Source organism: Ostrinia nubilalis, chromosome 17 (assembly GCF_963855985.1).
Source record: "Ostrinia nubilalis chromosome 17, ilOstNubi1.1, whole genome shotgun sequence".
Lineage (NCBI taxonomy): Eukaryota > Metazoa > Arthropoda > Insecta > Lepidoptera > Crambidae > Ostrinia > Ostrinia nubilalis.
This window is the reverse complement of record NC_087104.1, coordinates 10,411-35,206: the sequence shown is the minus strand read 5'-3', so window position 1 is coordinate 35,206 and position 24,796 is coordinate 10,411. Positions and strand designations below refer to the sequence as shown.

Sequence of the window (24,796 nt, the reverse complement as noted above, 5' to 3'; positions counted from 1 at the left end):
ATTTCCGTGCTTTTAAGCGATTTTGTGAAAAATACTATTGGCAGGTAGTTGCTAATTGCTCATAAGATAGGCCCCCTTAATTTTTATTTATTGTCCGTGGTGCGTAATCTTTTCTTATAGGTTTTAAACCTTTTTTTTGTCACCTGTCATCCGCTTTGCAATGGAGGGAAGTCGAACCTTAATTTCGAACTCCTCCTATGTTCTTCTGATTAATTTCGTTGCGGGTCCAATGACAGTTGAACTTTCCCCCGGGACAAACTTGACCTTCATTGGTTGGGTTTTTGTGGCGGTCAAGCTGTAGATCCTGGCTACACAGGAGTTGCAGTGGTGGGAACGAGAGGTGGGAATAGTCCCGTGTATCCTACCACACCACAGGTAAGTCTGGCAAGTATTAAAACACAAAAGTAACATCCAAGTTTATTGGTAATAATAGATCGTGGCTATAACACTGAGCTGGCTGCGGGCCGCGCCCTCAGCCGACGCGGGACTTATCTACTGAGGGCTTACGCCCGATTCCCATATTCAATCCTTGTCCAAATCCGGATTACAACTGTCAAATTGAATTCAGTTTTAGATTATATTTCCAAAATTTTCGATGCATTTACACTTTAATATTGTTTAAATAGTCTTATAAACAATATAAAAATGTAAAAACATCAAAAACCGCAGTTATTTTGGCCAAAAACATATTAAAATTTGACAGTTGACAATCCAAATCCGTATAATTTGGATTAGGATTGATTAGAGAAATCCAGCATTAGTGTGAGTTTACATCAAACGTCGTCACTAGTGAGCGCGTTTAAAAAATCTATGAAGACTTACTTTAGTTCTTGAAAGTATCCGCTGGGGTCGCTGTACAATCCGTCATAGACTTAATTGCATTTTTTTACGCAGTCACTAGTGAAGACGTCTGATGTAAACTCACACTAAGCCCACTGGAGAAATAAATACACACTAACGGGACCGCCTTCCACGCGCTTACAAGGAATATATTTACAGAGAATCCGCGGGACACTCGCGCTCTTATTGTCAGGTCGCCGCCGCCCGCGGAGAACTAGCGTAGTCTTTGGATGCACGAGTCCGGCCGCGCTGCGAACTAACTCGTCGGCGAGGATTCTCGCCGGTTATTTACAAACTACTAGTCTATTATAAATTTTATAATAATCTTTGATTTCAAACTTTTTTTTTAACAAAATACTGAATACTTTATTGGCTTCAAACATAATCTTCGAGCTTATCGTAGGTACACATGCAGATTTCTATACAAACACACTATTGCTATCGCTTTATACAAGAGAAAACTATACAAGTGTTGAGAGCCTCGCTCACGACATTCATACTTCTGCACGCCGACCGGGAGCCGGGGCTCGCGCGGCGCCTGACGGCTCCACACGAGCTACCCAGCGTCAATGTACCGATATTATACTGGCTTGTCTAGACTATTACTTCATGTGTCAGATAATATTCTCAGGACTGCATATTAAACGGATATTTTGAAATCCTGGCTTCCCGGACGACGAGCTCTCTCGAAATTACTTAACAATAACGACGGAATGAACTAAATACAGATCTCTCGCGCAATACTATATCACACCTCGCTAATTCATACATAGATACGAGAACCTACCTACTGTGTAGCGCACGTCAAACTATTCAATGCTTCCGTGTGAACACTTCACTCACACACCAGACTCCTCGCCTTTGACAGTCGAAACCGAAATAACTTGGCGAATACACATCTCCCCGCTCCGTCGACGCAGTTGAGCGGGGCCGCGCGGTGGAATGTCGCTCGGGCGGCTTACGCCCAGATCTGAAAATTTTTTTTTTCATTAAACCTCTGGCAATAAGGAAATCAAGAAAGGGCGAAAGGACCGAACACTATAGTCTTTTTCACCTAAGATGATCCGTATGACGTTTCGAGTTTGAAAGATTTAGAGATGTCACATAACTAAACCATAGCGATTTATCTATCGATTTTTTTCGAAGAGGTAGTGAAACCTACTTTTAGAGAAATATTTTGTATAGGTGTTATTTAACAAAAAACATGTTTTTTTTAATTACAAATATTATTGTAACAATTTTTTATTGATAATATTCAAATTTCATGGATCGTGTTAAAAAAAAAGTACTGGTTCTGTTTCTTTAAATTAAAAACTATTAATTTATTTTCAATGCGTTTATTAAAGTCAATAATCGAAAAATATAGTTGATTTTTGTGATGTTTTTAATAACTAAGTATTCACTGCAATCGATTAATGAACCGCGGAAATAATCGATTTTATTAAACAAGAAATACCCCAGCACTAAATCTATTCCGTTTCACACATTGCGTACATTAAATAAAAAATATTTTTACATCGTATTTAATTTAAATAAAATCAATAGACTCAGATTTTACTATATATTTCAAAACAAGTAGTTAATTTTTTTTTTATTATATTCCTAATAAAACACAATTTTTTTTTCAAAAATATTCTGCATATGTAGTATGCGTAATATGGATAACCTTGAAGTGTCATACGGATCATCTTACGTGAAAAAGACTATAGTGTCGCTAAGAAATCTATAGGTATCATATACAGGGTGGAATTTTGTAATGCCACCTGGAGGGAAAGTACTCTTAATACTGTAGATAGAAAATTTTACTCAAAGAAAACATTCCTTTATTTTTGAAAAGAAAGAGCATTTAAAGATTTTCTAAAATTTACCACCAACAATTTTCTATAAATAATTTAAGATTTCTTGGTTTTCTTTTCATTTGATTTATCAAGTTTGTTAGAGAGATTTCATTCTTATACTTATCCCTAACAATCGATGCAATAAAAATACAGGTTGTAATTTATTAACAGATTTTGGTTGGTTTGATTCCCGGGTGTGGCCAGCAAATTTTTAGAAATCTTTGAATGCAGTTCTATTTATTTTCCTAAATTAAGGAATGTTTCCTTTGAGTAAAATTTTCTAAATACAGTATTTAGAGTACTTTCCCTCCAGGTGGCATTACAAAATTCCACCCTGTATATAATAATAATTATCAATCAATGAGCTACGAAATCGAACCAAACGCCTTTACACTATCGATTATGCGGCAAAACCGTACCGGTCGCCGGTCCTTGAGGTTTAAAATGAAAGAAAATCGCGTCCCCGTAACTCACCCGCAGCGTGGCGTCCCAGGAGGCGGTGGCCAGCGCGGTGCCGTCGTGCGCCAGCTGCACGCGCGTCACGCGGTGCTCGTGCCCGCACAGCACGCACACGCGCGCGGCGCGCAGCGCGTCCCACGCGCACGCCGTGTAGTCGCTGTAGCCCGCGAACAGCAGCCGCCCCGACACCGACCAGTCCACCGAGTTCACGCCGAAGATGATGCTCTCCTTGCTGTAGCGCGCCACCTGCGACAACGGCACGTGTCATGATGTGTGCGTCGGCGGGCGCCCGGCGGCGGCGGCGCGGCGCTCACCTCGCGGTCGGCGCGCAGGTCGAACAGGCGGCAGCAGGAGTCGTCGGAGCCGGACGCCAGCGAGTCGCCGGACGGGTGGTAGCGCACGCTGTTGACGTCGGAGTCGTGCGTGTCGAAGGCCTGCACGGCGGCGCCGGTGCGCAGGTCCCACACCAGCACGGCGCGGTCGCAGCCGCCCGACACGAACGTGTCGCCCATGTCCGACGGCGCCAGGTCCAGCGACATCACGTCGGCCGCGTGCGCCTGCAACAGTCAGGCGCCGGTCAGTCGCGGGCCGAGCGAGGCGCCGCCGGAGTGTCGCGAGTGCCGCGCCGACCTGGAAGCTCTGCAGCAGCTGGCCGGACTCCACGTCCCACAGCGCGCAGGTGCCGTCGCCGCTGCCCGTGAGGATCTGGCGGTCGGTGTTGGGGAACACGCAGCAGGACATGTAGGACGTGTGCGTGGCCACGGTGCGCTTGCGCGCGGCCGGCTCCTCGTCGCCCGCGCCGCCCAGCGGGAACACCGTCACCTTGTTGTCCAGCCCGCTGAGGGTCCATAAAATAGGGTATTTGACACCACCGATCGACTGACACACATTTTAAAACCATTCACATAGATTTTGTACTTCAATACTAGCCAGTGATGTCACTATTTTGCCAACTCGAACTATTTGTTTCGATCACAATGCAACCAAAAATCTTAATTTTCAGGTAATTTTAAATTGATTAAGTTTTTAAGAGCAGAATGAAGTGAACTCACCCGGCAGCCACCATGTTGCCGGAGGGCGCGTAGGCGCAGGCCATGACCCAGGTGCTGGGCATGGCGATGGTGAGCTCCTTGGTGGCCGTGAACGCATCCCACACTATCACCTTGCCATCCTGGGGCACCGTTCAAAATGACAAAGGAAATTTTAGTCTGGACAGATAAAAATATTAGCATGTACCTACTTCAAATGATTCTTATCAAATTAATTCCACCAAAAAAAAATTTATAATGTGTATGTCATCACTACCTGTGAAGATGAAACGATGTGCCGTTTATCTGGTGACCAGTCGGAGCACAGGACTTTGGCCTGGTGGCCCTTGAGCACACGCCGCAGTTTTAGATTTGGAAAGTTGATTTGCTCCAGTCGCTCTGCCACGCAAGAAACTGCACAAACCATGGTGCCATGTTTAATACACAAGACAGCATAAAAAGAGATGATTGGGCAGATATTTTTATAAAACTTTCTGCTGGATTAACTCAGTTCATGAAAATTAGTACATCCTATCCATAGCTATCCATATTTTTATTAAGGGGGTGCAGCGCCGACGAAAAATTACGATTTGCTAGCCGAGATAGCGGTGGCGCAACGAACTAACACGATCGCACACAAACTACTTTACAGAGTAGAGACAAAAGAGACTCAATACAGAGTAAAAACACGCATTTCACTAATTTTGCTAAACAAAACGTGAGTTTATAATACTTTAATTAGGAAAAAGGAAGGATTTGATTTTTTGTTGGTATTGCTGCGAAAATTCTTACACAATAAAAATCCTAACTAATATTGATTCTTCTGATGAACAAAGGCGTTAAAAAAGTTTCGTAAAAGAGTCTTTTTCCTAGACGTTCAATTCAAATAGGCTGTTAACGTAGCGTCTTTCCATTCTATACATGGCCAGAACGCAAGGGTGTGAAACTAATCGAGTATAGTTTGGAAATAACTTTTTTTTACTAAACTCTTCCAAACTATATGAGCAGTTACGCAAATATTGCGTACCTACTACTCTAAATAAAAATGTTATCGATTTATTTATTTAATCCTACCTAATCAGTTTATTTTGAAAAACCACTTACCCGCAAGAGTGTTAAAAATCTAGTTTTATATTGATTCGATAAAATATATTTAAGTAATAAGAAATAAAAATACTCTTAAATGTAATTCCATTCCATATTTTACTGAATAAGTATCAAACTAACTTTTTCACACTCTTGTCAAGTGTAAGTGGTGTAGTAGGTATAGTTTGAAACGGAGAAGCGAGCATCCACAATAAAAATTAAACACGACTGTATTCAGTACGCAAAATTCGTGTATACTTTGTACTGTAGTCGCAGATTTACGAAGAGTATTACAAAATATACACGAGCAGTCTCCTACGGCTACGTTCTACCGATGTATACAGGGTGTGGTTTTGTAAAACAACGCCCATCTCTGGAGTGATAGTACACATGAAAGTTTATTGCAAGAAAAATATAAATAAAATTTTAACTTATTACTTTATTACTAAAGAACCTCGTTCAAAAGTCTAAATATATATGAAAAAGCTTTATATAGTATAGATAGGTGAAACTAAACCTATTTTTATCGACAAAAAAGAGGTCAAAAATGTTTAGAGGGTTTTTTTTATAGAATTTTTTTCCTTCCGATTACTTATTGTAAAGAAAACGTAATAACTTTTACACTAAGAGGTATATCCTGATAAAATAAAAACAGTATTAATGCTAAATAACAGGCGATACTAAAAAAATACATAAAATACTCAGGAAAAGACAACAAAATAATAATAAAAAAATGATACTTTTTGAAAAAAATCTGCTTTTAAATTCATGTACTTTTGGTTATTTGATAAATTTCTCCAAAAAATGCCCCTATAACAGGTAGTTTTTATTACTTTATGTTATTCTCTATCGTATTACCTTTGTAAAACCAAAAATCGCATGTCTCTATCCCTATCACAACATTTGCTATGATCGTTTGAGGAGAAATGAGGAGATCCGTAGGAGAACCAAAGCGGGCGTGGCACATAGCTCGTACAGCTGATGGCCGCTGGCGCAGGAATGTTCTTGAGCGGCGACCACGAGCCGGAAGACGTAGCGTGGGCAGGCCTCTTACTAAGTGGACCGACGATCTGGTGAAGGTCGCGGGTGGTACCTGGATGCGAGCGGCGTGGTACCGGTCTTTGTGGAAATCCTTGGGGGAGGCCTTTGTCCAGCAGTGGACGTCTTTCGGCTGAAACGAACGAACGACAAAGAAAGGTTGCAAGGGTTTTCTAGCCATATTAACTATAAAATAAGTAAAATATTTTTTCGTAACAATCGAAGTCATAACAAAAGAGATACTATTTGCATGCTCTGCGCTCTACACTACTCTGTAAAGGATTGACAAACACACATTTGACACTTGACAGCTACGATAAAGCAAAACGCCTGATGATTTCTTCACGGCAAAGTTTTTTTTGGGAAAATCAAAAATTCTCAATATTAATGCATTAATACCAAAAACGAAAAAGGGGGCGACCTTCAAAATATTAATTTAAACATTTCCATATAAAAATTATTGCTTCATACGTTAAATTAACAAAGTTCTCGAAGAAATAAATTTTCCATATGTCTGCATTTTAAATGTTGTTTATCAATTTTTTACGTATTTATTCAAAATTTCGAAAAGGCGGCGACCTAGATCAAGGATTGGGCTACCCTACACAAGTTACTTTGATGTATTTAAGTCACTAATCGCAGAGCACTCGTGATTTAAAAATATGACAATTTTAAGGATTCTGTGCAGGACCCCCTTAAGAAATAATAAAAAGGCAGGAACAAATTATTGGTGTCTAGGAGTATCCATTACAGTATTATTGTGCAAGTTCAGTATTGGCGTTTATAGATAGAGAGAAAGGAAGCTCAATGCAAAAGCAACAGAGTATAGTATTGTGTTACTACTACTGTTAATTAAGGAAGCAATTTGTGAGTTCATGCCTAACATGTTATCAAAATTACGAAACTATTCATATAAGGTATGTCAGCGGAAGTTAAAGCTGTTCCTGAAAAGGTATGTCAGCGGAAGCCCCATATCGAGGTACTTACGAGTAACATCGTTGAGCTTCTGGCGCTCCTCTTCCAGTTTCTGTTTGAGGGCTTCCGCCTCTCGCAGCAGCGACTCCAGGGTCTCCTCGGGGGTGGGCGCCACGGCCGTGTCCGCCGCCATCGCGCCTCGCGAGCTCCCGACCTCCACAACACACCCAACTTCTGCCTACCACCGCATTCTATACGGCTTTCATAACCCCTCCGCCACTTAGCATCTTACAAGGCCTCTGTCAGACAACAACATAAACTCACTTATCCTTCTAATTTACCATGGAGTCACAAAAATATTTCGTTAACTGGAAAAAGACAGACATGGAAATTTGTGAAGAAGAATCGATAACACTTGCCCCGAGCACGTCAATTTCATCACAGATTAAAAATGTTAACTTCACTTCCTTCAATGCCATAGATTAAAAATGCATCTGTCAGTCAGAAAAAAGACCCCAATAACCAATAACTGTGCCCAATAAGCTATAGGTCTACCAGAATCTCATGGCAAACAAAAATATTGGAAAAGTGTGACTTTCATATTGCAACTGTCCATGGCTTTGTTGTCATAAATAAAAATTAATATCTTAGGCAGTATCAAGATTAATTCCAATTTCCCCAGTATTGCACTCAACAAAGTTTATTTTCTTTTTTGAAAATTATAAACAATTTTATTTTCCCCATTTGCCATGGGATGCTCGGTGTTTTTTTACAAGATCGAATTAGAAATGAGGAGATCCGTAAACAAACTAAAGTTGCTGACATAGCAGAGCCCCGATTACGGTAATTTTTAACGTCTCCAATCCAGACACGCTTCTCGATTCTGCGATACGATTGGTCAAAACAGCTGACGTACGCTGTTGAACGACCAATCGTATCGCAGAATCGAGAAGCGTGTCTGGATTGGAGACGTTAAATATTACCGTAATCGGGGCTCTGGACAGATTAATTAGCAAGCTGAAGTGAAGTGGCAATGGGCAGGGCACATAGTACGCACGCAGAACTGACGGCCGATGGGGCAGCAAGGTTCTAAAGTGGAGGCCGCGTACCGGGAAACGCAGCGTGGGACGTCCACCCACAACACAAGGTGAACCGACGACATCATAAAGGTAGCAGGACCCAGGCCGCTAACAACCGGGCAACATAGAAAGCACTGGTGGAGGCCTATGTTCAGCACGTCCTATGTATGATGAGTGCTACTACTGACAAAGCCACTCTTGTGGCGGAGTTTTGGGCTGACACTGTGTAGGTTTGTTGTCGACACGAAAAGAAGAACCTATGGCTGAGATGATGATGATTTGCCATGAGATTCTGGTACACCTATATCATTAACACAGATATGATCATTTGGCTACGGAACCTTAAAAACACACTCGAATTGAGAACCTCCTCCTTTTTTGAAGTCGTTTAAAAAAAAATTTCAGCCAAAGCTATGAGCCAAAGCCATGGTTTGTTGGTATGATTGGTCCATATATTTACAACTCAATGGAAACATTATGTTTCGACTTTTACATATCAGTTTTTTTATGGACCGCAACTATCATAGACAATAGAATGAATGTTTGACAGCTGTTTGTGAAACGGCTGTCAATAGTGTCAATGTCTGGTGTTTAAAAATCGGTTACTTTTCGACTTTACGATCGTGTCGTGTTACGATATAACTTCATAAAAGAAAAGGACTGAAATTACTGAATTTAGTGACATATTAGCAACGATGAACAGTCCCCTTCATGTAGAAGTGGTACAGAAGAGACAAAGTCGGTCGAGTAAAGATTTCATCAAAGGCATAGTGCACTCTTATTTATCTAGTTTTGCATGCTTGACTCCCGGTGCAATCATAACCGCCAACGATTTAGAAGAGAATTTAGAGCTCAGGGAACATGTCCAGTCAATCGCTTTCTGTGACCTAGATCACGACTCCGAAATACAAATGACCAGCACGGAGCTCGTTTACCATGTCTACAAACTCGACAACTTCGGTGCCGAGACGGACACGATGACCGACACGGCCTCCGGCGATGAGCTCGCTGCCGCCGACGTGTGGGCTCTGCCCTCCGAGGAGTTCCACGGTCTCTGGGAGAGCCTCGTCTACGACTCGAAGCTAAAGGAAGACACTCTAAGGTTCGCCGAGACCGCGTTCGAGTTTGCAGACCGCGGCGTAGACTCCACCGTCGTCGGGTGCAACCGCGTGCTTCTGCTGCACGGGCCGCCCGGCACCGGCAAGACGAGCCTGTGCCGCGCGCTCGCTCAGAAGCTCGCCATCCGCCTCGGAGACCGCTTCCCGCGCGCGCGCCTGCTCGAGATCAACGCGCACGGGCTGTTCTCCAAGTGGTTCTCGGAGAGCGGCAAGCTGGTGGCGCGCCTGTTCGACCGCGTGCGCGACATCGTCGAGGACCGGCGCCTGCTCGCCTGCGTGCTCGTGGACGAGGTGGAGTCGCTGGCGCACGCGCGCCGCGCCGCGCTGGCCGGGCTCGAGCCGTCCGACTCCATCCGCGCCGTCAACGCCATCCTCACGCAGCTGGACCGGCTGCGGCGCCACCCCAACGCGCTCGTGCTCGCCACGTCCAACGTGACCGGCGCCATCGACGCCGCCTTCATCGACCGCGCCGACGTGAAGCGGCGCGTGGGGCCGCCGTCGGCGCGCGCCGCGTACGAGATCCTGCGCGGCTGCTGCGGCGAGCTGATGGCGCGCGCGGTGGTGGCGCCGCGCGAGCAGCTGTTCGCGCTGCGCGTGCTGGAGGGCTCGCGCTTCGCGGAGAGCGAGACGTCGCGCGTGAGCCTGCGGCTGTGGGCGGTGGCGCGCGAGGCGGGCGCGGCGGCGGCGTCGGCGCGCGCGCTGCGCCGGCTGCCGCTGCTGGCGCGCGCGCTGCACACGCGGGCCCCGCCGGCGCCGGCGCCCACGCTGCCGCAGTTCGTGGAGGCGCTGCACGCCGCGCTGCGCCAGCACCTGCGCGACGCCGCCGACCTGGACGACGAGCCCCCGCCCGCCGCGCTCGAGACGTAAAGTTTGTGGCGCTGGATGTCGTTTATTATGCTTTGTGATACTATTCTATAGGGAAAAGTGTAAGCTCAGAATGCTAAACTTTAGATTGATAATAATCTCTATCTCCTGGTTGACATTAGAATGTGTATTTAAGCGAAAATATAACAATGACAGAGAAGTCAAAAAGTATTTTTATATTATTCAATTATTACATTGTTTTAAATATGTATGAGGTTTTTCATTTGGTTGATAACCCTGTAATAATATGGGTACCACTCCCAGTTTATTTATTATTGCTTGGTAGTTGTTACTCATCAAGTAGCTGTATTAAGGTTTGAATAATTTTATTGCTGGCTTTCCAAATAAACAAACGTGGACATTAAAAATAGGAGAAAATAAAAGAAATCGAGTTCGATTCAAACATTACATTTATTATTATCACAACAACGATTCACAATCGGCCGAGCGTCCGTCCACCGCCGCGAGAGCGCGTCACCGGCCGATGACCCACAGCAGGTTGAGGCCGGCGGGCCCGAGGTGCAGGCGGCGCAGCGCGGGCGGCTCGCGCGCGCCGCACAGCGCCACGAACACCAGCAGGCAGTGCAGCAGGTTGTTGCGGCCCGCGCCCACCTCCACCGTCTCCTCGCCGTGCACCAGCACGAAGTGCGGCGGCGCGCGCGCGGCGCGGTGCAGGGCCAGCGCGCGCGGGCCCCGCGGCGGCGGCGCGGGCGCGGCCGACACGTGGCGCGCGCTGAACCCGCCCGCGCCGCTCGCCTCGCGCGGCAGCTGCGCGTCCAGGTACGCGGCCAGCGCGTGCAGCAGCAGCTCGGCGTCGGCCGGCCGCGCCTCGTCCCAGCCCGCGCCGCCGCCGTTCCACTTGTACGCGCTCAGGCAGCCGCCCGCCGCCAGCTCTGCGGGAGGCGTGATCGTTTCGATCGTGAAAAGGAAAAATCATTATACGAAGCGTTTCATGTCGCGGAGAGTACCTCTGTAGCGCTGCACCACGTACCGCTGGTCGGGGAAGGGCTCGAGGAAGGGCAGCAGCGGCGCCAGCGCCGGGAACGCGCCCGCCAGCTTGCGCAGCCGCTCCGTGCTCACCTGTCGAACGTGCGAGCGTTTCAGGTGCGCCGAAAAGAAGGAACGAATGACGAAATATAGTTAAATGTAGATGGAGAATCGAAAGATTCGTGAATAAAATGTATCGCAGGTGTAGCACGGCAGCGTCTCACCTGCCCCATGCGCACGTCGGACAGCCCGTGCGCGGCGAAGGCGGCGTCCAGCGCGTCCAGCTCGCGCGCCACGCGCACCAGCACCGTCGCGTGCAGCCACTGCGCCGAGATCGTTCGATTTATACATTAGCAGATTTTAAAAATGTCACGTGACACTACAAGCGCGGGCTCACCACCCGGAGGTTGAGGTTGAACTGCGTGAGGCGCTGCGGGTCCAGCTGCAGGCGCCGCCACGCCGCCGGGCCCGCGCCCGCCTCCGCGCGCTCCTCCGGCGAGCCGCCGTCTGCCGACAACGAGCATCGTTAACCGACATCGAGTCACCGCCGCGAGGGGCGTCGATGTGTCGCGTGAAGCCGCACGGACCTGTCTCGACGGCCGCGAGCTGGTACACGGGCGAGGCGGCGGCGGCGGGCCCCGGCGCGCCCCAGCCCGGCTCCGCGCCCTCCGCGCGGCCTCGGTCTGCCCGGCTCCTGAAATGTATAAAGTGAGGGTCGGTCGGAAAATAAAAATCCATCACTCGAAACGTATCATAATTATTTATTTAGATAAATGTGTATCGCAAAATAAAAGTCAAAGTCACCTGAGGTAGTCCGCGAGGGAGCGACGATCCGCGATGAACTCGTCTCGCTCGTGCCGGCCGAGCGGCGACGCCGGGCTCGAGGGCGCGCCGGCGGAGTGCGGCGTGTGCGGGGAGGGCGGCGAGGGCGGCGGCGACGAGCGCCACGCGCGCCCCGCCGACATCGACAGCGACAGCGACAGCGCCTCGGCCGCCATCTCCTCCGCCGCCGACGCGTCGGTGTCGGCGAGCGACGTGTCCGCGGCGGGCCCCGGGCGGCGGGCGGCGGCGGCGGCGGGCGCGGCGCGGGCGAGGCGGCGCGCGCGGGCCAGCGCGGCGGCGTGCTGCAGCAGGTTGGCGGCCGCCACGCCCGCCACGCACAGCTCCGCGTAGTGCAGCAGCGACGTGTAGCCCGCGCACTTGCCCCATCTGCTCCGCACGGGTTATGCGTTAAAACCGTGCACTGACTATTGATTTGAAAAAAAAAGTCTCCACCTGACCGTCCACATTTCCAATTTACAAAAATTAACGGCTATTTCATTGGTCATCGATCACATGTGAACGGCAGGACTGATTTCACTAATACTTTTTTTGAAAGAAAAAATTAAAAAATTGTGCAAAAAATTTGAAAATTAAAAAATACCATCACTAACAATTATTTCTCCTAGCGCTTTCGATAATTTAAACTTTTATAATGTAACCTTATGGTGTTTGAGATAACATAGAATGCATGCCGCAAATATCAAATATCAATAATATAATATTGTCACCCTGTGTTTTTGGTAAATAAACGTTTGGAATTTGAATTTGAATATCGTTGATTGCAAATTCAGGAAAATTCCACTACATCCCGACCATCTGGCAACCCTATTTGGAGCTTGGAGCCCAAGACAAACAAGCAATGTCTATCAAGTTCTCCCAGCTTTAAATAACCCTCTATCCAAGGCATCAGAGACAATGTTTTCCATTGATTGTGTGTAACAAAGATTAAATGATGAAGAGAATCATTAATATTATAGATTCAGCTTAGTAAAGCATAATTATGTAAAGCAGCTTAGTAAAAATGATGGAGGAGGCTTTTACCCAAGTGGGGCCACAATCAAGAGAAATACCTAATTAATTTTAAATAAAACTGTAATAACTGTGGATTTATAAAGCTATAATAAAGCATAATTATTATTATTATTCAGTAAATTAGTAACTCAACTCAACATGGAAAGCATTGGGGGAGGCCTATGTTCAGCAGTGGACGTCCTATGGCTGAAGCTGAAATGATGATGATGAAATTAGTAACTTACAAATCATAGGCGAAAACAAGAAGAACCAAGCCGTTGATCGCGATCCATTTCATAGAACTAGCTCTTTTCTTATTAGCATAATTTAGGTCAATTGTTCGTCTCAAAAGTTCAGAATTTGGGCTGTAAGACCTGTAAACAATTTTGGTTGAGGTTAGGTTCACTATAATTTATGATAAATTAAATATTTTAAATAAGATATTTACATTTTGGCATCGAGAAATCACACTTAAATTGCTGAATAAAATAATTCACCGCAAACCGCGGTCACCGACAGTTATTTTATTAAATAAAATACCCGAAACCGAGCAACAACAAACATCAACTCCATAGAGAAAAGAACTCTCATGTCAGTTGACTTTTTTTTTCATAGAAGTTTTACGGCTTTGGATATAGCCAGTCATAGAGCTGAGAAGTTGGTCCATCGATCAACTGTCAGAAAAAGTTGGGGCGAAAGGAATAACCATGCATAGGGCGACTACATGGTTAAAAAAAACACGGCACACCTCTATTAAATCGTCTATGGTATGGAAGGCGCCATCTTCTTTTTTGTCTTCGTCGCCATTGTCTTGAAAGTCGATGACTTCATTCTTCGTCTGCTTGTTCATTGATCAAGAAAACGGAGCTGCGTATTGCAGCTCTTGAGTTATTTAATTTTAGAGTGATTCAGTGTCCAGTCGTAACCATGGGACAAGAAATGTTTCTATCGTTAGCCCTTCTATTTTTAACCAGCGGGGCCCTCACAAATGCTCAAAGTAAGTGGATTTTATCATTCTTTATATTCCATCATTTAATTCTTTGTTCAAGACCATCAAAATTCTATGTAACATAATAATAAAATACCTGAAATTTTCTAAGTGCTGGTGGTTGATCGATCACTTCTTGACCTGATAGACAATTTGCTGAAGGTCCCACCTAGTTTATAATTTTTTGAGGATAATCAAATTGTTCAGTAATTTAATTGTATTAGTCATTCATCCTATGTACTAAATATGACTGTTTTTGTTACTTAATCCAGGTAGAAAAAATACTGATTTGACTGGTTTTTATGAAATTTATCTCGGTATTATTGAGGAGCAACAAATATATTATTTAGCTTTTGCCCGCGGCTTCACCCGCGAGAAATTTAGTTTGTCACAGATCGTCATAAATTATAACCTATTATGTTTTTCTGGGTTTTAAAGAATAATCTGTAAAGTTTCATCAAAATCTGTTCAATCCGTGAAAAAGTAACAAGTTTGAGTGTGTCACTCCGCTACTCACGCATTGTCGAATAGGTTTTTGGGGCCCTGTGTGTCCACTTGCACTGTGAGACCTCATAGTAATGTTTGCGTATATGGGTGTAAAACAATTAGTATTAACTACAGATACAGACAGGATAACAGAACATTATTCACCATTGGCATTTCTTTATAACTTAAAAATAAACAGGATGGATGGATTAACACATAATTATTCTGTTTGTCTGCTCCACTGTTGACTGAGTAAACATTGCTATCTGACTAGCATGTACATTATGTGTATGGGATACTGGCATTACTAGTAATTTGCTTTCTTATATGATTACACTAATGTGTGGTAATGTGAAACAATAATATTAAATTACAGTAATGGAGTCAATTAGTAAAATAGTGTTTGTTCGAAATGTTTTTTTAATTCTTTAATGAGTCCTCTAATACCCAAATTCAGATGTTCTACAATATCTTTGGCCCAATCAATCAAATGTAATAAAAGAAGTTGTTTGTGAGATAAGACTGTTGTTAAGTAGGTAATAGGGACATTAAGTTCTTAATTTGTCTAGACTTAATATTTATTGTAAATAACAATATTTCTTTGCAATTCGGTAATTTAAAATTATCCATATTACACTTTGCACCACATTTACGTCGCAGCTAGCACAATCAACATGCGTCAATCAAGTTAAAAATGAGCCGGTTATACAGATAACGTATTATGATTATAACCCCGTTAGAAGGTTGCACGTTTGGCATTCGGCCTTGATAAAAATAGGTAATAATTTTTCCATCAAAAACATCAACATTCTCAAAATCGCCGCTCTCGCATCTTCAACCCGGTCCCGGTGACTCGCTCGAGCCCACCCTCGACCCGCCTCGGAGCGCTCGGGGAGGCGGGGCCGAGACTGAGGGCCGCGGGCGTCCCCCGCAGGCTCCGCGGCCGAGACGCCGGTGGCGGTGCGCGCGGGCGCGCCGCTGGCCGTGGAGTGCCCGCTGCGCGTGGAGCAGCGCGCCGAGTGGCGGCTCGACGGCGGCGAGGTGCCGCGCGACATGCGGCCGGCGCCCGACGCGCCCGCGGGCGAGGGCCGCCTGCTGGCGCGCCTGCTGGCGCCCGCGGCGCGCGCGCAGCACGCCGGCGTGTACACCTGCAGCCGCGAGCGCGACGCGCGCCGCGTGCGCGTGGCCGTCACCGGCGCCGCCCCGAGCGCGCCGCCGCCGCCGCCGCCGCCCGGCCCCGGTACCGCCCGTAGCCGTAGCGCACCGAGCCCCCGCGCCTCGAGTATCTTCCCAGTGACTGCTAATTTTCGCTTCTTTGGTTTCTACAGCCTGTAGTTCGCGTTTATTTATTATTTAATCATGAATAGAACGCGTTGTATCAGTAGCTAGGAGTCGTTTAGAATCAGTACTGCGTTGTGGTTTTGGTGCGTTAAGTTCGATTCCGTTTGTGAGCCTGCGTAGAGTAGAGTGCTGCGGACGGGCCCGAGGGCGCGCGGGCGCCGCAGCGAGGGCGACCGTATTGATTGTGTTGTTGCGACGCTCGAGAAGTCGTCTCATGTCATGCACTTTCCGCATTATGACACGCCGTGCGGCCTGTAGCGTAGCGAGTAGAGAGCACATTACGTGATATGTAGTAGGTAGCTATGCGCACTTATCGTTTATCATTTGGTTTCGTTATCTGTATAATAATATACTTTGGTTTGAAGTATGTATGTTGTAAGCAGTGGTATTTGTTACACTTAATGGTATAATAAACATCACGACATGTATCATATTGTTTCATGTCCTATTAGAAACTGTTTATTTCCAGTTTTTTTTTGTTTAGTTTAGTTACAGACTTGGGCAGACATTCATGCATTGTTAACCTATTTGTCTTTTCTTTTATAACGTAGAAAATAATATGTTATTTGAAATATTATGTAGTATCTTTTCTTTTCATACAAATGCGTCTATCGATCGACACTATTGCTCTTGGGACTCGAGTATGTGGGTCGACCGGCTTAACATTATTCGCTATTTATTATTATCTTCCTGTTTAACGCTGCTACTATCATTGGGCTAATTTGATAAATTGATGAAGAGCGCGCCAACTGACTGAATAATGCCGAATGAAATTTACACCAACACTGGGCAAGCGCGCCGTGTTCGTGTAGTGGTGTATGGTAGCGGTGGCCCGGCGTGACGTGATCACGTGACGCGTGCGTGTTGCAGGCGAGGGCGAGGCGCGCGGCTTCGCGGAGCTGGAGCCGGCCGTGGTGTACTACGACATCAACCGCAACATCACGCTCAACTGCACCTTCCCCAACGCCGACAAGACGCTCACCTACCTGTGGTCAGTATCCACTATGCCTCCGCTGTTACATCACACCAAACATTACATTTTATCATTACAATTACTTCTGTCGTGCATTTGATAAAATACCCTGCATAATGTGCATAACATGCAATAATTTTTGATTTTGTTAGTTACTTTTAGTTGAGTAGTTGGAAGGCAAACAAAATGTGTCTTAATACCAATCGAATAACTAGTTATTAACGGAACATTGTCCTCTTGAGTACCAATAGTACCTATTTTGCCCTCGTATGTGTAATTTGACTATGCCGACAAAGTTTCAGATTACATTCAATAATTTTCTTCGACGTATAACGACTAGGACCACCCTCGATAACGGTCAACGATCCTTTTCCTTTTAGTAATTGCAATATCTGGCGAAACCATAGCACGTATTGAATCACCGATAAATCCAGTAGCCAGGCAGTAACCTTGTATTTTGCATTCATCATTACAAGTTATTACAACCAATTATTACATATGCAGGGACTGCGCTACGACTACTATAATTGTAACGAGGCTGGCCTACGCTATGTCGTTGAAGGCAATTTACTTACCTCACGTAGGTTAGATTAAATTTAAGCGTTGTTAGGAATATTTTTTATGGTATCAAGATTTAAGTTCTCTCAACTGCGTGAATTATTTCACGTACATTTTGTTTTATTTAGACTAGCAGACGCGATAACTTAATTATTTAATACGTTGTTTGTTCACGTAAAGTAATCGTTATCGCGCATCAGTATCAAAACTGGAGGTCGTAACGCGAGATCCGAGACGATAAGATTGCGGCATTGACGCACCGCGCGCTCCGTCGCGGGCCGCGGCGTGACGTCAGAGGAGTAACGCGTCGTCGCGTGTTGCAGGAAGAAGAACGACAAGGCGATCAACGAGGTGCCCGAGCTGAAGGAGCGCTTCAAGCTGGAGGAGAACAACGCGGTGTTCTCCGTCAAGGGCCGCGCCAACGAGGACGACTACGGCAACTACTCGTGCGCGCTCGGCGGCGAGGCGCGCGCCTGGGAGCTGCGCGGCCGGCCCGTGGCGCGCCTGCCCGACAACACCAACGTCGTCGAGGGCCAGAAGCTCAAGCTGCAGTGCAAGGTCACCTCTCCCTTCACTTTCCTCGCGTCGCAGTCTCTAGAGACGACTAAAAATATTGTAGGAAAAAAACACCAGAAACCATAAGCGAAGAATGTATCTAAATCTATTGTCATCAATTTTAAAAATATTTAACTTTTGGGTCGCGGGTTCGATTCCCAACTTAGGCGGTTCGATTTTATCAAGTTTTTTTAAAAATAATCGGTACCGACAAATTCAAAGTCTCGAGTTCCTTAAAATAACACTACACGTGGTGGCGGTTGCAGGTGGTGGGCAAGCCGTACCCGCGCGTGACGTGGACGTACCGCCCGACCGAGGAGAGCAACGAGACGGTGCCGCTGGGCGAGACGGAGGGCGAGGGAGCCGAGGCGGAGGGCGCGGCGCGCTGGCGGCTGGAGCCCAACGAGCAGGGCGTGGAGGGCGCGGCGCTGGTGCTGGAGGCGGCGGCGCGCGCGGACGCGGGCGTGTACGCGTGCCGCGCGGGCGCCGGCGCGCCCGACCACACCGTGCTGCGCGTCAAGGACATGTACGCGGCGCTGTGGCCCTTCCTGGGCATCTGCGCCGAGGTGTTCGTGCTGTGCGCCATCATCCTGGTCTACGAGAAGCGCCGCACCAAGCCCGAGCTGGACGACTCCGACACCGACAACCACGACCAGTGAGTGCTCGCGCTTCCGTCGACCCGCTCCGCTCGCCGCTCGCCGCTCGCCGGCGACCGAGCCGTCGGCGTCGATCGGTCCCGCGCCCGGGCCCGACCGAGCGGCGGCCGCGTTTGGAGCTCTTTCTAACGATTCCGAATTCACGTTTCAGGAAGAAGTCGTAAGCGCGCGCGTCGGCGGGCGGCGGACGGCGGCCCCGCGGCGCGGTCGTCCGAAATATTCGTATTTATGTTTTTTTTTACCAAAAAGTTATGATTTATATTATATTTTTGACGAGTTCTTGACGAGATTGTGATAGTTTTCGCTGACGATGGTCCGATCGAGACGTTCGGTCCGGCCGATTAGGAAGCGCGCCTTCGAGTCCGCGCCGCTGCGGACTTGCGAAGGGAGGCGGGAGCTCCGGTGTAAGCTTGTAGTTTGTCCTGGAATGTTAGACTTAATTGCAATATTAGAATAGAACGATGTCGTCAAGAACTTGGAAATCGTTCAATTTTACAGGAATTGTGGTTGTATTTGCCAAAAGACATGTAACCGTATGCATCTATCAGAAATGTAAAAAGATATACTGCTTACTGAAAATTATACTATTGCTTTCGTGAGAATTAAGCGTCATAAATAAGCATAGCCATTGTCAGATAGATCGATAAGTTCTCGTTTTAGTTTCAAGATTAAGTTTTTCTCTTGGCAATACTATCAACTGTTTCTGTTGTTAATGAATTTATTGTGATCGTTATAATCGATAGGATTATGTACAATTTTTAATGATATACAATTTAGTTAATTCTATCGTTATTTTCGCGTCGTATTAAGGTATAAATGAAATAGTAACGGACCGTTAAACATGTGAAAGTACTAATAAGTAGGTGCTGCAACGAGTGCTCGCGGCGGATTAATATTTACTTAATAGAAAGCTATCTAACTCACCGTGTTTGTTGGAAATTAATAAATTATTATGTTAGAAATGGTTTTTTAATGTATTCAAGAACCTACCTGATCCCTGTTATCTATAATAATAATTACATCAAATAGCTACACTCAACATCAAATAAACCGCACCTTCCGCGACGCGAACTTTAAAGATTTTCTTCTGACACAATCTGGTACCCCAACAATATTGGTGTTAGGTATTTGAAAGCCCAATAAATATCCTTAAAGAAAAATACATTTCATTTCTAAATAAATGATTAACATTTACAATAAATGTGACTTGAAAATAGACTTCACTTTGGGCTCATCTCTGGGATCAATTAGACCAATTTTTATGGTTATAAAACCAAATAAAGATCTCACGTGTCCTCTTTACCAGATGGATAGCGATTAATCCCAACAACAGTTTTATAGTCATAAAAAATGGCTATAGTGTAACTACCTATTTTTTGAAGAAGTGACTCTGGATCCTTGTAAAGACACATTTTTGGGGTAAAAACCTTTCCTTTAATGAAAGAAGTTTAAAACTAGGCTTCCAAATGGTACCAATGTTGGTGGGAAGTGGGGATGCATGCATACGTTTGATAAGTGCTTGTCGCGGGAGGTGCGATTTATTTGATGCCGAGTGTAGTAAAAACAGTCAATATTGCAGTTTTCACTTAGTAAGGCTCCTAATACGGTGAGGACCGGAGCGGAGTCACGTGGACAGATTAGTGTGCATTACCCCAGCAAAATTTTCATAAATTTTGTGCTTTAGAGAGTCGAGAGTATAGCTGATAATTTAGTCTTATCGTGAGCACAAAGTCCACTAATAGCAAAATTCGTTCAAATAGTTTTAAACAGATTTTGCTGGGGTAATGTTTCAAACATTACCCTGGCAATTTTTTTTTAAAGTTATACCGAAACCAAATACATGATTAAATAGCTTTTGTTGCTTATCTGGGGGCACGGTAGTGCCCCTGCCAAGTCGAGCGCGAAGCAAACACTGCCTTACCATGAACCATCCTTTACTGGAACCATTTCGCCACATTTTCAGGCCCCTATTTGAGAACCTCTGTGGATAAGACCAGAACGCAGAAATTTTCGTTATCTAGTAAGCTACACTCGCGAGCAAAAGTATGGAATCACTTACATGAAGTTGTTTCCACGCGATCTTGTGTACTAACGAATTTGTTAGTAACTAAAAAAGTAGCACCATTTTAAAGATTAAACTTTTAACTTTAAATTGATACCAAATTCATTTAAATCACACCGGTATTTAAAAAGATATCCCGGCTGATGTGAAGAAGTAAGAAAAAAGACATGTACCAACTGTTTGATACGTCGCGAGTTGCGGCCTATTTACCCCCTATAAAAGCACGTGTTTTCGGATTTTTGCGTTCACACGTTGATCCATACACATCTCGGCTTCTTTTGACACTTTACCTGGGATTCTACACCTTCAGAATCAGCACAAATCGTTGCACTATTGCAAGAAGGGCTAAGCCAGCGGGCTGTAGCACGTCAGCTCCACATAAGCCAGTCCTGGGTTTCAAAAGTTTTAAGACGCTTTCGGGAGACTGGTGGCTATATCCCGAGACCAAGTTCTGAACATTGCCGGTGCACATCGCAGAGGGAAAACCGTTTTTTCATGTCAACTTCTCTACGAAATCGTCATTTGACTGGTATCGACGTCCAGCAAGAGCTCAGAAATGTTCGTAGGATAGCTGTTAGCGAGTGGACAGTTCATCTAAGATATGAGCAATAAAATTTGACTCCAAAAAGGCCTGCCACAGGCTGGAAACTGACGGCAGGTCGCCGACAAGCACGCTTTCAATTAGCTCGCACTCGGAAGGCGAGTAATGGAGGCGAGTTTTGTTCTCCGATGAATGCAGACTGTTTTTGCAGTGCAGCAGTCGAAGAGGTCGGGTCTATAGACGGCCTGGGGAGCGATTTGTGCAGTCCTGGTTCGCTAAAACATTGGCTTATGGGGGTGGCTTGCTCGACTTCCCATCGAGATGTGTAGGAGCAAATTTAAAGCGTGCTTATCGGTGACCTGCCGTCAGTTTCAAGCCTGTGGCAGGCCTTTTTGGAGTCAAATTCTATTGTTTATATCTTAGACGAACTGTCCACTTGCTAACAGCTATCCTACGAACATTTCTGAGCTCTTGCTGGACGTCGATACCAGTCAAATGACGATTTCGTAGAGAAGTTGACATGAAAAAACGGTTTTCCCTCTGCGATGTGCACCGGCAATGTTCAGAACTTGGTCTCGGGATAAAGCCACCGGTATCCCGAAAGCGTCTTAAAACTTTCGAAACCCAGGACTGGCTTATGTGGAGCTGACGTGCGACAGCCCTCTGGCTGAGCCCTTCTTGCAATAGTGCAATGATTTGTGCTGCTTCTGAAGGTGTAGAATCCCAGGTAAAGTGTCAAAAGAAGCGGAGATGTGTATGGATCAACGTGTGAAAGCAAAAATCCGAAAACACTTGCTTTTATGGGGGGTAAATAGGCCGCAACTCGCGACATATCAAACAGTTGATACATATCTTTTTCCCTACTTCTTTACATCAGCCGGGATATCTTTTTAAATACCGGTGTGATTTAAATGAATTTGGTATCAATTTAAAGTTAAAAGTTTAATCTTTAAAATGGTGCTACTTTTTTTGTTATTAACAAATTGGTTTGTACACAAGATCGCGTGGAAACAACTTCATGTAAGTGATTCCATACTTTTGCTCGCAAGTGTATAATCACATACTTAAAATCCAAAATTTCAAGTCTAGGTCATTTAGTTCCGAAGTTAGCGAAAGCAAAGTTTCGCATTTATGAAACTCACTCACTGATGATCATCAAAATAGAACTAGTAACTAGTTACATCCCATAAACTCAGAGAGCTGAAATTTGGTACAGAGTTAGCACAGTAGATAAATCAAACAGTACGGAAGCTTCATACAAACGCTCGAAATCAGACTCACGCACACAGACGCACGCTTTACACGAGCTCTAAGCGAACCTCGCAGTCCATCCGTCGCGAGTGTCGCGCGCGTTGTGTTTTTAATAATAATTTTATTGCATGCACTGTCCGCTGTATTTTTAAAAAACATGTAAAAATGATTAAATATTACTTTTTAAATAAAGTGCTTACATCTGATTTTGTAATAGTTCTTTTTAAATTACGTAATTACGCTTTTTAACAATTTATGTGTTCTATTTGATAAAGTAATTTGCTCCGCGCGCTTTTGTACTAAGTGATGAACTGTATTTAAAATGAGGCTATAGCTTTGTGAAAGTAAGTATCCGGTATTTTATTTATGAGAATAGAATATCTTCTACCGGCCTCTAATAGTACTTAATCAATTTATTCGATTATGTATTCGATCATTATAGAACCTAATTAACGTTTTATTTTTTTGTTAACTACTTAGTCAATTAATTTATTCCATTAGGTATTTGATAATTAAAAAACCTAAATAAACGTTTTAATAACTAAGGAAGTCAGAACCTTATTAATTTTATAAAGATTAAGAGTGCCAACCCTAACACTCAGTTGAAGTGTAGGTATTTAACTCGCCGAAAGGGCTAAGTTTCCGTACTGCTTTAGCTCATATATCTACTGTGGAGTTAGGGTTTAATGGCCACATAAAAGGAAAACTATAAAAACTAGGAAAATCGAAGATCGGGAGTAACACCACATTCACACTACTACAATTGACTGGTTATTGAATCAACGTTTTCCAAGTGGCAATTTTCCATCGTCAATGGGTAGCGGTTCTGGCGACAGATTGGTGCAATGGTGTCATGGAGCACCTGGTTTTATACCCTTCAACGGCTAAGTCACACAACTCTGCACAACTTACACAACATTAACTATATAAAGAAATCGCAGTAAGGAACCATACACTTGGCACGACTTTGTCTAGATTTCATTACTTTTTAGTAATAAACTTTCTCCTTGTCACCTGCTGACTGGCCAAGTGCATGGACCAGATAAAGTCGCGAGGTGGATCATGCTGGACGGCCTCCTGACTCATCGTTACGGTTATGGCGGTGGCAAGGGGCGGGCAGCTACATGGATAGGCGCGGAGGCAAATGAATGAAGCATTGTCCCGTTTTTTTCGAGCGCGGCCCTTTGATGTAGATGGCGCAGGAGCCGCGGCCGCTGAGGAGAGCTCAGCAGCAGAGGACTGTGCAGGCGCCGTCTTGGGGCCGGAACGTGCCTTGGCACGACTAGTTTTTGTGCAGGACGCTGTTTCGCGCTAGAGTGGCAGATGCGACCCTTTATGCCACTGTCAGAGCCAGTGGAGGCACCTTTATGACACCCTATAACAACATGTATCTGTCATGTCTCAGCTTTTTGTTTTAAATTTGCATTTTTTGTTTAGGGTGTGAACTTTCAAGGATATTAAGTTTTGTAGTTAGTTTATTTTTAGATAATTCTTCAGATAATTCTTGGTAGCATCATATATAATATACTCTATGGTAGCATCTTTTCGAATTGTGGGCAATAAAAGGGTTCATGGTGATCCAATTATATATTTAAGACCTAATGTACACTGTGAAATGCAATAAAGATTTGAGTATTGAGTATTAATATGAGAATACCACAATATCGTCTGCAAAACGTAGGTGTAATAGATATTCTCCGTTTATGTTATACCTCTTTTACAACTGTACGAGCATGATCGTACATCCTGCTGCACCGTCGGCATTGACTGCCGGGCGACCCATGAACCCTCACTCAACGTGCACCGTCGGCACTCTACACCGACGGCATACTAGCATAACAATGTACTTAACTGTGGTGTACACTGAACAACCATGACTGTATAATAGCATAATCAAACATCAATAATACAGATATCAACGGAACCGTCCGTCGTTGTCATTTCCCCCCGCTGCGGCCAAGACACCTGTGGCGACATCTACGATACGCTACTACAAACGGTACCAACAGATGGCTTTTACAATGTTACGACTTCGCTATGGCATACTCCACCTCCATCGCCTACAATCCTGCATCGCGGTGTCGGAGTTTTCTACCCTGCCGAGTATACATAGACAAAACAAGATGGTGTAATTGCACCTTGGTCCCCGAGCACAACACCCGCTCGGAAGGAAGCACTAAAACCTTAGCTTCCTTATTGTGGTTGAACATCATATCCCACACACCCTTTAGCTGTCGCTATGATCAGTCCGGTGAGTCTGCCGGGCTGACAGCGGGTCCCCGCCGTCTGCCTACCGTCCT

The 24,796-nt window shown here is 45.2% G+C and overlaps 4 protein-coding genes and 1 long non-coding RNA gene across 7 annotated transcripts in view; 2 read left to right on the top strand and 3 right to left on the bottom strand.

Annotated features, from left to right (window-relative positions):
* The window catches only part of LOC135079791 (guanine nucleotide-binding protein subunit beta-5), a 434,210-nt gene extending 426,533 nt beyond the window's left edge, over positions 1–7,677 (bottom strand). The window contains exons 1-8 of one of the 3 annotated variants that reach the window (XM_063974394.1): positions 7,589–7,677; positions 7,277–7,503; positions 4,443–4,579; positions 4,190–4,308; positions 3,768–3,975; positions 3,452–3,694; positions 3,153–3,383; positions 406–1,810 (exon numbers count right to left, since the gene is read on the bottom strand). In XM_063974394.1, coding sequence (XP_063830464.1) covers positions 1,799–1,810; positions 3,153–3,383; positions 3,452–3,694; positions 3,768–3,975; positions 4,190–4,308; positions 4,443–4,579; positions 7,277–7,397 — 1,071 coding nt within the window. In that variant the 5' untranslated portion in view covers positions 7,398–7,503; positions 7,589–7,677 and the 3' untranslated portion in view covers positions 406–1,798. Of the gene's footprint in view, positions 1–405; positions 1,811–3,152; positions 3,384–3,451; positions 3,695–3,767; positions 3,976–4,189; positions 4,309–4,442; positions 4,580–7,276 lie in introns of those variants that run through there. The other 2 variants (XM_063974393.1, XM_063974392.1) reach the window with 2 other exon arrangements.
* A 1,178-nt stretch (positions 7,678–8,855) lies between these two features.
* Positions 8,856–10,476, top strand: LOC135079790 (pachytene checkpoint protein 2 homolog). The gene has a single exon (XM_063974391.1). The coding sequence runs from the start codon at positions 8,979–8,981 to the stop codon at positions 10,266–10,268; it is 1,290 nt and encodes a 429-aa protein (XP_063830461.1). The 5' UTR covers positions 8,856–8,978; the 3' UTR covers positions 10,269–10,476.
* Positions 10,477–10,739: 263 nt separating this feature from the next.
* On the bottom strand, positions 10,740–12,267 carry LOC135080168 (transmembrane protein 209). Its single transcript, XM_063974850.1, has 6 exons — positions 12,057–12,267; positions 11,840–11,946; positions 11,650–11,759; positions 11,477–11,575; positions 11,234–11,345; positions 10,740–11,158 (listed from the first exon to the last, which is right to left on the bottom strand). The coding sequence occupies exons 1-6, from the start codon at positions 12,248–12,250 to the stop codon at positions 10,740–10,742; spliced, it is 1,041 nt and encodes a 346-aa protein (XP_063830920.1). The 5' UTR covers positions 12,251–12,267.
* Positions 12,268–12,363: 96 nt separating this feature from the next.
* LOC135079785 (uncharacterized) lies at positions 12,364–13,669 on the bottom strand. Its single transcript, XR_010258899.1, has 3 exons — positions 13,534–13,669; positions 13,331–13,459; positions 12,364–12,461 (listed from the first exon to the last, which is right to left on the bottom strand). It is a non-coding gene; the product is annotated as an uncharacterized LOC135079785 (long non-coding RNA).
* A 173-nt stretch (positions 13,670–13,842) lies between these two features.
* Positions 13,843–19,604, top strand: LOC135079784 (basigin). Its single transcript, XM_063974384.1, has 5 exons — positions 13,843–14,082; positions 16,771–16,891; positions 17,755–17,989; positions 18,253–18,641; positions 18,794–19,604. The coding sequence occupies exons 1-5, from the start codon at positions 14,013–14,015 to the stop codon at positions 18,804–18,806; spliced, it is 828 nt and encodes a 275-aa protein (XP_063830454.1). The 5' UTR covers positions 13,843–14,012; the 3' UTR covers positions 18,807–19,604.
* Positions 19,605–24,796: the final 5,192 nt, after the last annotated feature.